At 33.7% G+C, this 15,561-nt stretch overlaps 1 protein-coding gene across 1 annotated transcript; it reads right to left on the bottom strand.

Moving 5' to 3' along the window:
- Positions 1–1,165: 1,165 nt before the first annotated feature.
- LOC134271899 (uncharacterized) lies at positions 1,166–12,627 on the bottom strand. Its single transcript, XM_062754125.1, has 15 exons — positions 12,613–12,627; positions 11,428–11,584; positions 10,286–10,443; positions 9,941–10,060; positions 9,512–9,633; positions 9,252–9,393; positions 9,093–9,131; positions 8,816–8,908; positions 8,659–8,718; positions 8,470–8,526; positions 8,186–8,212; positions 2,053–2,115; positions 1,763–1,787; positions 1,620–1,716; positions 1,166–1,355 (listed from the first exon to the last, which is right to left on the bottom strand). The coding sequence occupies exons 1-15, from the start codon at positions 12,625–12,627 to the stop codon at positions 1,274–1,276; spliced, it is 1,257 nt and encodes a 418-aa protein (XP_062610109.1). The 3' UTR covers positions 1,166–1,273.
- Positions 12,628–15,561: the final 2,934 nt, after the last annotated feature.

The following is a 15,561-nucleotide window of genomic DNA, read 5'->3' on the forward strand; positions in this document are numbered from 1 at the left end:
AATATTCCTATAGGAGTTTAGATCTTCCATATTTTTCCTATGGGAATTTATTCAAATTTAACTGAATTTTAGGTACTCCTAAGGGAGAAAAAAATCCTATAGGAATTTTGTGATTACAATTATTTTCCTGCAGGAAAAAATCATTAATAGTATTTTTCTATTATGTAAACTATATCATAATCCCAAAATGTTGTTAAAGTTGCAGTTACTGTGCATGGCCATAATCAAGACATAATTTTATTTTTCCACAAATTGTTTTATTGAGAGATAGTCAATTTAAAAAGAATATATATTGCAAAAAAATTTGAAAATGTAGATAGACCTGTTTTATAATCTAAACTTTAGAATTTTCAATCATTTTACCTATCAATACAATATCAATAAAAATTTAGGCCACACACTGCACCTTGACTGTTCTTTTGCATTTCTTAAGTAATATTATTGATCGTGTGGTATTCTATACGATATCCGTATATATTACTAGAATAATTCATTTGAATCTATCATCCTAAAACCTGTCCCTCATTACTGTTGTGTTTTTAACCCAATCTTCAACTTAAATCATCATGATGAGACTAAAATCGTGTATCTGACGCTGCAGTTGTAAAAACAGGAAATTATTTTCCGTCGGTAAATGATTGTTATGCAACCTTGTTTTTTCCGGATAAAAAAATTGTTCATTGGTAGACACAAAGGTCATTTGGCATTGAGGGGATAAAGCAAGGCATATACATAATAGCTATGATTCCTTTTGTATTCTTTTCATCACCAAAATTATGGAAATGTGTGTGTGTGTTTAAAGGGGGGGGGGGGGGGGGGGCTGTAGGCAACTCAATATTTTCTGACATGTGTTATTTATTCTGTTCACATTTCTTATTGCTAGCATGCTTAATAATTATGTATTCAATTTCATCACTAAAATATTTATAGCTACTGGTATTTCTGGCCAAAATATTATATCTTCATACTCTCAGAGATTCAAGAGAGGTTAAACCTTGCCAATATTATAATATCTTTACAACACATACGTGCAATATTTTCAAATATCACCATTCATTCACCAATGGTCTTGGCAAAGAGCACACATTTATACAGAAACCCTTTTTACTGAAAGTGAAATGAATAGTGAAAATGGTATGATTTATTTCTATTTATTAGTTTCCTTACATCTGTCATTTGCATGTCATACAATGTCATATAATAATAATTTATAATAAATTATGTGTCCATCAGAAAGTCCACTGACATTTACATGTAACACTGTCCAATGAATTTAGATTATGCTGCAATCTTCCTCACATGGGCAGGTTTCACCACCTCCACGAAGTTGTCCATGGTGTACCTCACCCTGTAACCTGTTGAATAGATAAATAGATATAAATTAGGGGGAAAAATGAAGATTTTTACAAGAAGTTTGACAAAGAGAGATATATCTAAAGATTGCAGAGAATTATAAAAAAATTGGACGAGTAACCATGAAACAAACGAGTTTCTAAATAACATTATCTAGAACAATTCAGTGCATTATTACTTAAGACAAAGGTAGATGTATATAGAAAAATGGTTTGACAAGAAGTTTTATGTTTTTTTCTCTCAGATTTCATTTTAAAACAAAATACCTTCTGGATTCTTCCTTTTCCCCAACACACTGGCGCGATACCAGGTTTTCTCTGGGGAGTAGAATGCCTCCACTGCATCTCCTCTGGTGAATGTGACCTTAAACAAAGAAAAGCCAATGAAATTTCTTCCATTTAATGTCTACCTTTTTGTCTTGATTTGATTGTGACCTATAATATTATAAAATATCATTATCATTCTTATCATTCAAAAATATTTCTTCAAAGTGATCTAACCTTTTTTTTAATTTGTTCACATTTCACTCAATTAATAAAATCTGTAAAGTTTTTCTATTTTATGCCATATAATATATACCGGTATGAAAAAACTTTCTATTAGCATTGAATGTTTCTATCTTAATTTTTGAACATTAAACAAAATAGCATCAAATAGGATAAATTAAATTTAGCTTAAATTAAAGGAATTCATGCTTACAACAGACTGTGTGGAAATATCTTCTTCCTGGATTCTTTCAAGTACAACCCAAGCATTCTGCAACTAAATATATAAATGATAATTAATTTGATGATCATATATTAATACAATATCTTCAAACTTCCAGAAAAATTTATCAAATAGCTTTACTGGTTCTTATCAAGTAACATATACAAAACTTATTTTGATTATCAGAATGCTACATATTGTTGTGAGGTGTGTTGTATTTGTATTATTTCATCATGTATATTATTAGTAACATTAAGTTTCTTGAACATTCCAGAGTGGTCAACATGTTCGGTCATTTTTTCTAGAACATTCTTGAACTTTATTCATGTCCAGAACTTTCCAGGAATATCATGTACTTACAACTTCTAGAATATTCTAGATTTATATTACTGTATAAATATCCTGTCAATTCGATGCATAGATATACTCTTGTCGTATAAGCACTATTGAGATATAACTGGGATATATTTTCACTGGGACATTGTGTGCAGCAACGGACACTCTGATGTATGTATTCTTAGATTCTTGCTAAGTTTGTACTTTATGTTTCATATACTTATTATATATTACTGTAAATAAATTATTGTTAAGTTTAAATTGTGTTATTGATCTTTGCTGGCATTTCGGGTAATTCTGACCCATAACAGAATTGGGGGCTCGTCCGGGATCAAGAATTTTTTGCATTTTTGCAGTTTATTGTCAGAATTTTGTTTATTGAACCGTTAAATTTGACTATAAGCCAGCAAAAATCAACATGGTATTTTCGGTCACAGACTTTCTTAGTTCACCAAGAGTTCAGGTTTTTGATACGTTAAAAAAGGATGACTTGATCGCATTAGGTTTGCATTTTGGGTTAGATGTTAAATCCTCTCAGAGAAAGCAAGACATTAGAATTAAGGTTGCAAACAAACTAGTAGAAGAAAACATCTTTGAAAAATACGATCTTCCAGAATATACAGTTAAAACAGAGTTAGGCTCTTACAAAATGGCAGAATATCAGTTTCAATTAGAGTTAGAGAAAATGCGATTAGAAAGAGAAAAATTAGAAAGAGAAGAGCGAGAAAGAGACAGAGAAAGAGAAAGAGAAGAACGAGAGCGTGAACGGAAATTTGAATTAGACAAATTAGAAAGACAAGAGCACTTTGAGTTAGAGAAATTAAGATTACAGCAGAAACCAGAACCCTCATTTGTCAAGAATGAATTTGATGCAGCAAAAAATATTTGGTTAGTTCCGAAATTTCAAGAAAAATCTGTAGACAAGTATTTTCCCCAATTCGAGAAAGTCGCAGAAAATCTTAAATGGCCACAACACGTTTGGTCAACAATGTTACAAAGTGTACTGGTTGGCAAAGCAGCTGAGGTATACTCTGCACTAGGGGTAGCTGAAAGTTCAGACTATGAGAAGGTCAAAGCAGCAATATTAAAAGCATATGAATTAGTACCTGAAGCATATAGACAAAAATTCAGAAAGTATAGGAAGTTTGATAATCAAACATTTGTTGAATTTTCACGAGAGAAAGAAGATTTATTCGATCACTGGTTTAGATCTAAGAAACTTGATAAAACTTTTGCTAATTTGCGCCAAGTCATCCTGGTAGAAGAGTTTAAGGAATGTGTTACTCAAGATTTGAAAACACATCTAGAAGATAAGAATGTGAAAACTCTTGAAGAGGCAGCAGTCATATCTGATACTTATGCTCTGTCTCATAAAAAGAATTTTGTATCAAGATCTCAGACTAGCAGTAATTCTACAAATTCAGACACATATAAAAAGAGTGGTTCAGGGTCTCAGTCTTTCACAAGTTCCCAGTCTCCATCCCAAGGTGGTTTTAAGTCCGGTCCAGGACGTTTTGAAGGATCATCTGGAATAGGGTCGCTTCCTACTTGTAGTTATTGTAAGAAAAAGGGTCATCTGATCAGTGAATGCTTTAAACTTAAGAGAAAAAATGATTTTGACAAAACTCAACCACATGCTTGTGCGGCATTTAGAGGTGATAGAGAAGCCTTAGTTTCGATTTGTTCTGACACTCCTGATGTCCAGGGTTCACAGTCCAGTTCTATTGATTCTATGGAGGATTATAAGCCCTTTATGTCTCAGGGATTTGTTTCACTCGGTGACTCTAGCGAAATAAAACCTGTCCAGATTTTGAGAGATACTGGTGCTGCACAGACGTTATTATTAGAGGGCGTGCTTCCTTTGTCTGAGCAGACTTCTACTGGTGGGTCAGTTTTATTACAGGGTGTGGAGCTAGGCGTCATTGATGTTCCCCTGCATAGAATTAGTTTGAAGTCAGATTTAGTTACTGGACCTGTTATCGTAGGTGTTCGACCTACTCTTCCTGTTCCAGGCATTTCTTTGTTGCTAGGCAACGATTTAGCTGGTGGAAAAGTTGTACCAGATCCTATAGTTTGTGAGAAAATCACTCCAGATGTCATGTGCGCTGATGAAGATGATGACATTTATCCAGCCTGTGCTGTTACTAGAGCGATGGCCAGAAGACGAGAAATGGAGGCAGACCATACTCAAGCCTTTGACGAGACAAATTCCTCTGTTGATATTGATTTGAATGACACTTTCTTATCTGACCTTGATGGCACTCAAACAAGCATGGAACCACACAATATCAAGAAGCAAGAGAAGAAAGAACTGTTACCAAAATTTGGTGGTGAGGATGATGAGTTGCATCCACTAGTTAGCCAAGGCAAGGACATCCTCAGCCGAGAACGTTTACTCTCTGAACAACATAAAGACCCAGATATCATTCAACTTAGTAAGAGGGCACTTCCACCAGAAGAGGCTACTAAAGTTGGAGAATGCTTCTATATGAAAGATGGCATCCTTATGCGAAAATGGCGACCACCTGACGCTTCTCCAGATGAAGTGTGGCGTGTTGTTCACCAGATAGTGGTCCCAGCTGTTTATCGTCGAGATGTCATGAGTTTAGCTCACGATACACCTATGGCTGGTCATTTAGGTATCAATAAGACTTATAATAGGATTTTGAGTCATTTTTATTGGCCTAAGCTAAGGAAGGATGTTTCTGAGTTTTGTAAGTCGTGTCATGTCTGTCAGATGGTAGGTAAACCGAATCAGAAGATACCATCCGCCCCTCTCCAACCAATTCCAGCTTTAGAAGAACCGTTTAGTCGAGTGTTGGTGGATTGTGTAGGACCTTTGCCTAGGACCAGATCTGGGAACCAGTATTTACTTACCATTATGTGTACATCCACTCGATTCCCTGAAGCCATACCTCTTAGGAATATAAAGGCAAAGAGCATAGTTAAGGCCCTAACCAAGTTCTTCAGTTTTGTAGGAGCACCAAAGGCAATTCAGTCGGATCAAGGCTCAAATTTTATGTCGGGGTTGTTCCAGCAAGTCATGCATGAGTTGGGTATAAGGCAATATAGATCAACTGCTTATCATCCTGAGTCCCAGGGAGCGCTAGAACGTTTTCATCAAACCCTAAAAACAATGCTGAAGACCTGTTGTTACCAGTTTGAGAAAGACTGGGACGAAGGGGTTCATCTTGTACTATTTGCTGCACGAGAAGCAGTCCAGGAGTCTCTTGGGTTCAGTCCTTTTGAATTGGTGTTCGGACATACAGTTAGAGGTCCTTTGAAATTGTTGAAGGAAAAGTGGCTGACTGAGACTAGTGATCTTAATCTTTTAGATTATGTGTCTGATTTCAAAGAAAAACTTTACAATGCTTGTAAATTAGCACAAGAAAATTTGAAGACTTCTCAGATGAAAATGAAAATGTGGTATGACAAAGATGCCAGAAATAGGGTGTTTAAGCCAGGTGATAAGGTTCTTGTATTTTTACCTATTCCTGGTCATCCTTTACAGGCCAGATTTTATGGCCCTTATGAAATTGAAAGCAAGATTAGTGATGTAAACTATGTAGTTAAGACACCAGGTCGACGTAAAGAGAAACGGGTTTGTCACATTAACATGTTAAAAGAGTATTTTGAAAGGTGTGACCGAAATTCTGTAAAACCAGTTTCCACTTTAGCCAATGCTAGGACTGTTCAAAATTGTATTGAAAGTGATACGAGTGTAGAGATGAATGAGAAAGATTGTAATCAGAGTGTTCGTTTGAAAAACTCAGAAGTTTTGGCTAATTTGGATGCCAAACTTGGACATTTGAACATTCACCAAAAAGAACAAGTTAAAAACTTGAGGAATGAGTATCATCAAATCTTTTCGGATGTTCCAAAGAAAACTAATGCAGCTTGTCATGATGTCATAGTGAGTGACGTTCTGCCTATCAAACAACATCCGTACCGTCTGAATCCAATAAAATTGCAGTACCTAAGAAGGGAAGTGCAGTACATGTTGGACAATGACATTGTTGAACCTAGTAAAAGTGATTGGAGCTCACCATGTATTCTTGTACCAAAACAGGACGGTTCGTACCGATTATGTACAGACTATAGAAAGGTGAATTCTGTTACCAAAACTGATTCATTTCCAATACCTAGAATCGATGACTGTATTGACCGCATTGGAAACGCCAAATTTGTCAGTAAATTTGACCTGTTGAAAGGCTACTGGCAAGTACCGTTAACAGAAAGAGCAAAAGAAATATCTGCTTTTGCTACACCAGATGGACTTTACCAGTATAAAGTAATGCCTTTTGGCATGAAAAACGCACCGGCTACATTCCAAAGGATGATTCACTCCCTCCTTCAAGACCTCGAGGGATGCGAGGCCTACATTGATGATGTCGTCATATACAGCGACACATGGGACGAACATCTCCGAATCATGCGTGCTTTATTTGACATTTTAGCTAAAGCAAACTTAACTGTGAACCTTGAGAAGAGCGAATTTTGTCATGCTTATGTAGAGTATTTAGGTCATAGAGTAGGTCAAGGTTATGTTACACCCATTATGGCTAAAGTGGAAGCTATTGCAAAGTTCCCGATTCCTACAAACAAGAAAGAGTTAATGAGGTTTTTGGGCATGGCTGGGTTTTACAGAAAATTTTGTCCAAATTTTTCCTCAGTTGTAAGTCCACTTACAAATCTTTTACAAAAGAGGGTTAACTTTGAATGGACAAAGGACTGTGAAAATCATTTCATAAAATCAAATCTGTCCTTATGAGCAACCCAGTTCTGTCAACTCCAGATTTTTCTAAGCAGTTCAAGCTTACTGTTGATGCTAGTGATGTTGGAATCGGGGCAGCTTTGTTTCAAGAACATAGTGATAAGGTAGATAGAGTTGTTTCTTATTTTTCAAAGAAACTTACAAAATGTCAACAAAAGTATTCCACCATTGAAAAGGAATGCCTTGCTTTGTTGTTAGCCTTACAGCATTTTGATGTTTATCTGAATGTTACTTTGCATCCAATTCTTGTATATACGGATCACAACCCCCTGACATTTTTGCATAAATTGTCAAACAAAAATCAAAGACTGACTAGATGGAGTTTGTTGTTACAAGAATACAACATAACAATTAAGCATATCAAAGGCAAAGACAATGTTATTGCAGATGCCTTGTCCAGAGTATCGTGAACATATATGATTTTGTATTAATGTACATATATTTCACTTTAACAATATAAGTTTTCATTGACATTCAAACTTTTTAAGGGGGGAGGTGTTGTGAGGTGTGTTGTATTTGTATTATTTCATCATGTATATTATTAGTAACATTAAGTTTCTTGAACATTCCAGAGTGGTCAACATGTTCGGTCATTTTTTCTAGAACATTCTTGAACTTTATTCATGTCCAGAACTTTCCAGGAATATCATGTACTTACAACTTCTAGAATATTCTAGATTTATATTACTGTATAAATATCCTGTCAATTCGATGCATAGATATACTCTTGTCGTATAAGCACTATTGAGATATAACTGGGATATATTTTCACTGGGACATTGTGTGCAGCAACGGACACTCTGATGTATGTATTCTTAGATTCTTGCTAAGTTTGTACTTTATGTTTCATATACTTATTATATATTACTGTAAATAAATTATTGTTAAGTTTAAATTGTGTTATTGATCTTTGCTGGCATTTCGGGTAATTCTGACCCATAACAATATGTATATCTTAAGTTGTAAAGTTTGGTAGAACAGCAAGAGAATATTTTGTCAGAATATGTCATTTACCTCCGATTCCTTTCTTTGTACAGCAGTCTGAAAGAAATTAAACAATTATGTAAAGATTGTAACAATGATATACACTAAACATCCACATCTCATAAGTTACACTACATTACCATAAGATTTAAAATTGTTGTGAAATATAATTCTTTTGAAAGTATAATAAATACTCTTTTTTTGACAAATAAGATGTAAATGTATATCTACTTTAAAAAAAAAAAGGGGGGGGGTCAAAATGGTTGACCAATGTTTTCACTATTTAAAATAAAATCTATTTGGTGCTACTGTACCTCTTTCCTTCTGTTGTCTTTCTTCGGACCCCTGGTCTGCTGAGTTTCCAAGGTACTCTAAAAGTTATCATAGAAATCACTTAATACACATTTTAAAGTAATATGCTATTTAATTCTGAACCCAATTTCAATTTTTTTTCCATTTTAAAATTCAAAATGATTTGATATTTTTTTAAACTTATTATTTACCATTGGATTTTCCTCCTCCTCTTGGACTTCTTCACCTGCCTCATCAAAGGTAAAGGGATCCTATAAATCAAAACATTATATTAATAGATCTAGAAGCTTTAGTGTCCAAAAATTGTCTTGATACACAGTCTTTAAAATAAATCTATTAAATCTGTACCATTTCATTTTGTCCGCTGCCGAATTTCTGCCTCATCTCCTCCAGCTGGTCCTTCAGTTTGGCATTCTCGTCTCTCAGTCTGCGATTTTCTCTCTATCCAAAAACAGCAAATTTGTCAAAACATGTTTTTTTTTAAAATATTTTTTTTTTCATCTTTATACATAAAGAGAAAATACTTATTTAGTTTTATATTTTGTTTTGCTAATTACAATATAATGTATTCCAGTTCTCAAATTAAAAATAGTTATTATTTATCACATGTATCATTTCCTAATACCTTGATTTCCTGCATACTCTCTTCGTTACTTCTTGTTTTCTGCAATAAAAGTAAACATCAGTGAACATGCCATCATTGAATATGTTTTTAAAAAAAATACATGCCTACAAAATATTGAAATTGTAAAATTTTCTATTTATTGAATTCTCAGATATCTACCTTTAAGGAGGAAATGTCCTTCCTGAACTGGTCTAGGGAGACCAGACCATTGGCCAGGTTAGACAGGTGGTGGTGTACCTCTACCTCTCTCTTCTCTCCCACAAGTAGAGCAAACAGGCCTGGCTTAATGGACTTGGTGTTCCTGCAACAGAGAAATAGATAATAAGATTCAATCTACATAATAGATTATAAAACTGAATTGTAAGGAAATGTTATTGAAATTATTTCATTAATGTAAAAATTCACTCATCAATACTCACCGCATGGTAGGGATGTCTCCTCTTTTGAAGGCTGCAAAAATGCCTTGCAGCTCCTCAAAACAACATTCTGGTAATGTTGACAGGTAGATCTGCTCCCTGAATGAGCCACCAAATGTCCCTGCCTGAAAATATAAAAGTAAGGCTTGTTATAGCTCTATAGAGGAATATCTGATTACTCTCATTCTTATATGAAACCACATGGAATAAAGAAATATGAATTTAGCTAAATCAAATATGAATTATTACATATTGTTTTTTTTTTGGTTTTTTTTTCCTCATTGAGCATCTAGTTTTCGTCAAAATTATGGGAATAATATTATACATAATTGAACAAAACTTAGCATTTTAAGCATGTGAATGACTAATGAGACAGAATATGATTTCCTGTCATAATGAGTAAAACACAAAATGAAAGAGGCATATCCTTACATGCACTTTTGGTCTGAAGGCTAGGAGGACCTCACACTTCCGTCTCCAGGCCACATCTCCCGTCTTCAGAAACTCTCTCCTGCCTACCTTGCCACTCTGTGGATGGGCATCTCGCATGATCTAAAATTAAAGTAATTCTACATAAAAATCTTTTTATTTTCATCTCATAGAAATTCATGAGTTAAATGCTTAACTTTTGTCATAAAAACATTGTAGATGATGATTTATTTTATCCTGAAGAACAAATTAATACCAATGATCATACAGAATTCTTTTTCTGATTAAAAAACATATCAAAAAATACTAATTTCTATGTTGAATTATTTGTAATATAACATATTGTACCTTGACCTCTTCCTCTAACTCTTTATGTACATATTTTCTCGATGTCGATGCGTCTTGTGATGAAGCTGAGCTTGCTGGACTCTCCTCAACCGTGGAGTCCAACTCGGAATCTGTCTGTAGAATGCAGTCAGCTGGAGTGAACAGCTCACCAGATGAGTCTATAAAAAAATATTTGAACATTATATAATATGATGACTGAAATCAAAGAAATTGAAATTACTTTTTTTAAAATGACGTTCTTAATCAATTGTTCTGTATAGGAGCTTTTGTTTCAAAAATTGAAAAATAAAGGAACATGCACTTTCTTCCCTGATATGCCCATTATTTACTGCATGTTTACATAAAAAAAAAAAAACAGGGCTTCATATTTTAGCAAATTTTGCATATACACAAAGACATGCAATAGAATATGCTTATTCAAGAATACCACTAAGAAATCATTTATTTATCAATACATAAACCCCTGTCTAGCACTTATTCATGAATACACTATCAACAATGCCAGTGATTGTCAAGTTTTGATAACAACTATATCAGCCATCTACTCCTCTGTATTTATATTTTAATCTGAACAATCAGTAAATTGCAAGTTGCTGATATCTTCACGTTCATTGGGAAAGTTGAGGTAACAAATGCCCAAAGTGTTGAATGACAACATAATGCTTATCATTTATTCTATTATTGGCCTTTTGCCTTACACACCTTCAAATTACTATTACTTTTCATGTCCATTGACAAAGACTTTAAAATGTGAATTCATGCATAAAGCATTTACGACTAGTTGTTAACAGTTGGTTTCATTAGTCCATTATTCTGAATGTAAGTTGCATCATTGCATCTGTAATTGTTCAAACAACCTAATCCTTATTTATTTCTGAACATGAACATTACATACAAAATTGTTTTCATTCTTTAATCTTTCAGTCCAAAAATGAATAATTTAGCACACTTTGGATGGATTATCATGTCTTTCTATGAATGATTTCTTTTTTTCAAAAGATTTCTTGGTTATAATGACATTAAATATCATAAGAAGACTAATAAAATAGCTGCCCATTTCTAAACTTTTTTGGCGCCCAGGGCAATTAATATGGTTTACATGGTATTTACAACATTTTTAGCATTTCAAAAACTGTACTTACCTAAATGTGATACATCATCGGCGAAAGCTATCTTCAGTTTGGCTAAGACAGCATTCAGCTCATCACAGAATTTCCTCCTTGATGCAATGTCCTTGAGGCTTCTGAACCCACTTTCCACAGTCTTGTATGCTTCCAGAGGCACAGTTTTCTTCTCATTCTAAAGAAACGACAATTTTCTATTCTTAAAGATCATATGCATGTTTTTTCACCATAGCATTTTTTTTATATTCATAGTATTTGATTCTTTTTTAAATTGCTTTTTCCCATAGACACCAATACATTCTTAATTTATAAATTTCTGCTCAGGTAATTATATTTTTGAAAATTTCTCCTGGTAAATCTTTTTCTACTTTAAAATGATTTGAATTAGTTTCTGAGTGTTTAATATAGGATGGATATTTAAGATGAGAAAATTATGTCCTTTTATGGATTGGATACCTTAAGAAAATGTTATATGAATGAACCCTGGGGTACTTTCAAATTCTGTGAGAGTGAATCCATATCATAGTAAAAAAAATGAAATGACTCTTAAAACCATGGGAACTGGAAGTTTAGAAATTTTAAAATAAATACTAATTTTGCATCTTTCTGACATGTGCTAGCTATTCCACCTAAAATTTAAACCTAGGAGGTTAGTAAAGACCATTTTTTCCACAAATGATTCACATTTAAATTTATAATAATGGTGGATGCTGTATGATTAGTCGAATTAATAGAGTTGGTAGGATATCAGGGGTATTCAGGATTGTTCAAATGAAAAACCATGCCTTCTTCCAAGGGGAGATAATTTTGATTTTATTGAAAATCAATAGTATAGTTTAACAAGAGGCTCAATGGCATTGAATTGTTCTTCTGATAAATTGTACAATCAATCACTTCTATTTGAAGCCTCTAACACTAAGTATCATAAGACCCAAGTTGCATCAACAGATAAAGTTTGATGATTCTTAGCCAATTAGGATTGAAGATATTTTAATGAAGTTATAAATAAAACATAAGTATGTCATAATGACCTACTTTAACATTGAAGTTTCCTGAGGACTCAAGATACTTAAAAATATCCATAAAGTATCGCAGGTAGATCACTGTGACCTATTTTTTTAGTGTACGATTTTTGAAAACCCAAGATACATTAATTTACAAAGTTTGATGATAAAGCCAATAAGTACCTACTTTTTAGCTCACCCGCTCCTTCCACATGTTCCATGTGAGCTTTTCTGATAAAAATTTGTCTGTCGTTGTGGTTGTCGCCGTTGTTTTCCTTAATTTTTCACATTTTCATCTTCTCAAGAACCACTTGGCCAATTTCAACCAAACTTGCCACAAAGTATCATTGGGTGAAAGGGATTCAAGTCTGTTCAAATGAAGGGCCAAGCCCTCTTCAAAGGGGGATAATTATGAATTAGTAAAAAATTAATTGCATTTTAATAAATCTTTCTCAAAATACGCTTGGCCATGAAAGATGAAACTAATGTGGAATCATCCTCAGATAGTATAGATTTAAGTTTGTTCATATTATGACCCCTAGGGGTAGGGCAGGGCCAGAATGACCAACCAAAGTTTTACATAGAAATGTATAGGAAAAGTCTCTAAAAAATCTTCTTCTCAAGAATAACAAAGCCATGAATGGTCATATTATAAGTTGAAATTTCTGCACTCCAATTTGTGGGTTTCAAGAATACATTATCTCATTGTGTGGTTATGAATATTCAATTCTTTCAGAGAACATATGTTGTGGGTTTGTGGGGGACCCTTAAAAGTGAGCTCATCCAAGTTTTATGGCCCCCTGTAAATTGTTGATAGATTGATTGATTTCATATTGTTTAACGCCAAGTCGGCGATATTTCAGCCATATTTTGGCGGGCAAGTATTAACCGGTTTTTGAAAGCTTTTGGTTTCTCTGGCGGCCCCCAATGAGCCTACTCTTTATCGAACTCCAGAGAAACGGTCTTTTGCGTGCCAAGGGGGTTGTTATCCTTGACACGGGGCACCATTTAATGTCCCATCCGACGGACTTGAAATTTAAAAATATGTAAACTGTTAAAAATAAAATCATCTAAATACATCCCATAAAATTACTCTAATCATTTCTATATTTTATTGTAAAAATCAGTTTCATGTAAATATTCCAAAATTGCATGTACATTAACATTTGTAAAAAGGTCATATATCGTTTTTGCGTTACCAAAAAGTCTACTTCGAATTGGTGAAAAATCAGAACATTCTAATAAAATATGATTTACAGTTATCGGACAGTCACAGGATATACACTCCGGCTGAGACTCCCGATTCAGCAAGTATTCATGTGTAATTTTAGAGTGACCAATACGTATTCTTGATATAATTACTTCGTCTTGACGTTTCAGACCGAAGTCACATGATTTGTTAACTTTGTTTTCAATAGCATAAAGCTTACTTTCATCACAAAAATTCCAATAAATTTGCCAAAGAGAATCGACATAAATTTTAACGAGGTATTTCAAATCGGTGTAAGGAATTTTAAATAAAGTAATTTCATGTTGAAGTGCTGTTTTTGCTGCATTGTCAGCCTTAGTGTTTCCAGGGATGCCGATGTGGCTCGGAATCCAACAAAAATTCACTGTTTTACCCTGTTGAGCGAAATAATTAAACTGTATTAATATATCTAAAATATAAGGGTGATCAAGATTCTTGTTTTTAATGGATTGTAAGCAGGAAAGAGAGTCCGAAAATATAGTAAATATGTTGTCACTGGAAGATTTTATATATTCAAATGCAAGTTGTATGGCTTTTGCTTCCGCAGTAAATATTGTTGCTTCATTTGGAAGACGTGTTGAGAAAATACTATTATCAATTACTGCAGCTGATGCAACTGTATCCTTGTCTTTCGAACCATCTGTATAGATCTCGACTGTAGGACCATTAGAATGTTTTATTTCGGCCAATTTTTGTTTAAAAATAAGAGAATTTGTTTCTGATTTCTTAAATTCAGTTAAAGATATATCAACACTTGGTTTTATTAATTTCCAGGGCGGTATTTCAGAAAAATTTGAGGGTTTTATAATATCCAAAGTAAGGTCAGAGTCTCTAATATGCTTTTTACATCGTAGACCAAGTGGTTTTATACACGTTTTTCTTTTATGATACAAGTCCTCGTTCTGCGGATAAAAAACACAGTTATAAGCAGGATTATTAACATTTGCTTTTAATTTCAGAATATATTGTAGGGAAAGTTTAATTCTATGTAAGTCGAGGGGTGGTTCATTTGCCTCGACATATAAACTGTCTTTAGGAGAAGTTCGAAAAGCTCCCAAGCACAGTCTAAGGCCTTGATGGTGAATTGCATCAAGAGCTTTTACGTAAGAAGTTCTTGCCGAGCCATACACAATACAACCATAGTCTAACTTGGATCTTACTAAAGAACGATATAGTTTTAAAAGAGTATTTTTATCTGCCCCCCATTTTGTTTTTGCAATTACTTTAATAACATCTAAAGCCTTCGTGCATTTTTCTTTAAGCATTTTTATATGTGATACAAAAGAAAGTTTACTATCAAAAATGATACCTAAAAACTTTATTTCTTTTACAACCTTAATTGGATTTCCATCGAGCAGCAGACGTGGTTCGTCATGCGCTTTCCGTTTGGAACAAAAATGAACACAAGCGGTTTTGCTTTTTGAAAATTTGAATCCATTTACATCAGCCCAATTTTGAATTTTATTTAGACAACTCTGCAATTTTCGTTCAATATAGTTCATATTTTTGGATTTAAAACAAAGAACAAAATCATCAACATATAAACTTCCATGCATATCATTTTCAAGAACTTCTGCTAAGTTGTTGATTTTTATACTGAATAGAGTTACTGATAGAATACTACCTTGTGGTACACCCATTTCCTGTTCAAAACTTTCTGAATATGTAGACCCTAAGCGTACTTTAAAATGTCTATCATTCAAGAAATTCTTGATAAAATTAGGTAAATGTCCTTTAAGACCCATAGTGTAAAGGTCTTCTAAAATGCCATGTCTCCATGTAGTAGCATATGCTTTTTCTAAATCAAAAAACACAGATATAACATGCTCTTTTTTAATAAAAGCATCTCGAATATAGGTTTCCAGTCTATAGAGAACTTGATGCATGCTAAAAGTAACA

This window comes from Saccostrea cucullata, unplaced genomic scaffold (genome assembly GCF_032062105.1).
Source record: "Saccostrea cucullata isolate Sc308-1 unplaced genomic scaffold, CSIRO_AGI_Scuc_v1 ctg2013, whole genome shotgun sequence".
In the NCBI taxonomy this organism is placed as follows: Eukaryota; Metazoa; Mollusca; class Bivalvia; order Ostreida; family Ostreidae; genus Saccostrea; species Saccostrea cuccullata.

What these genes read in the sequence shown, in the direction of transcription:
- LOC134271899 (XM_062754125.1), bottom strand. An exon ending in AGTTAGAGGAAGAGGTCAAG is followed by an intron (nt 10,061 to 10,285) that starts GTACAATATGTT and finishes CTTTAATTTTAG; the next exon opens with ATCATGCGAGATGCCCATCC. An exon ending in AGGAGGAGGAAAATCCAATG is followed by an intron (nt 8,527 to 8,658) that starts GTAAATAATAAG and finishes GATAACTTTTAG; the next exon opens with AGTACCTTGGAAACTCAGCA.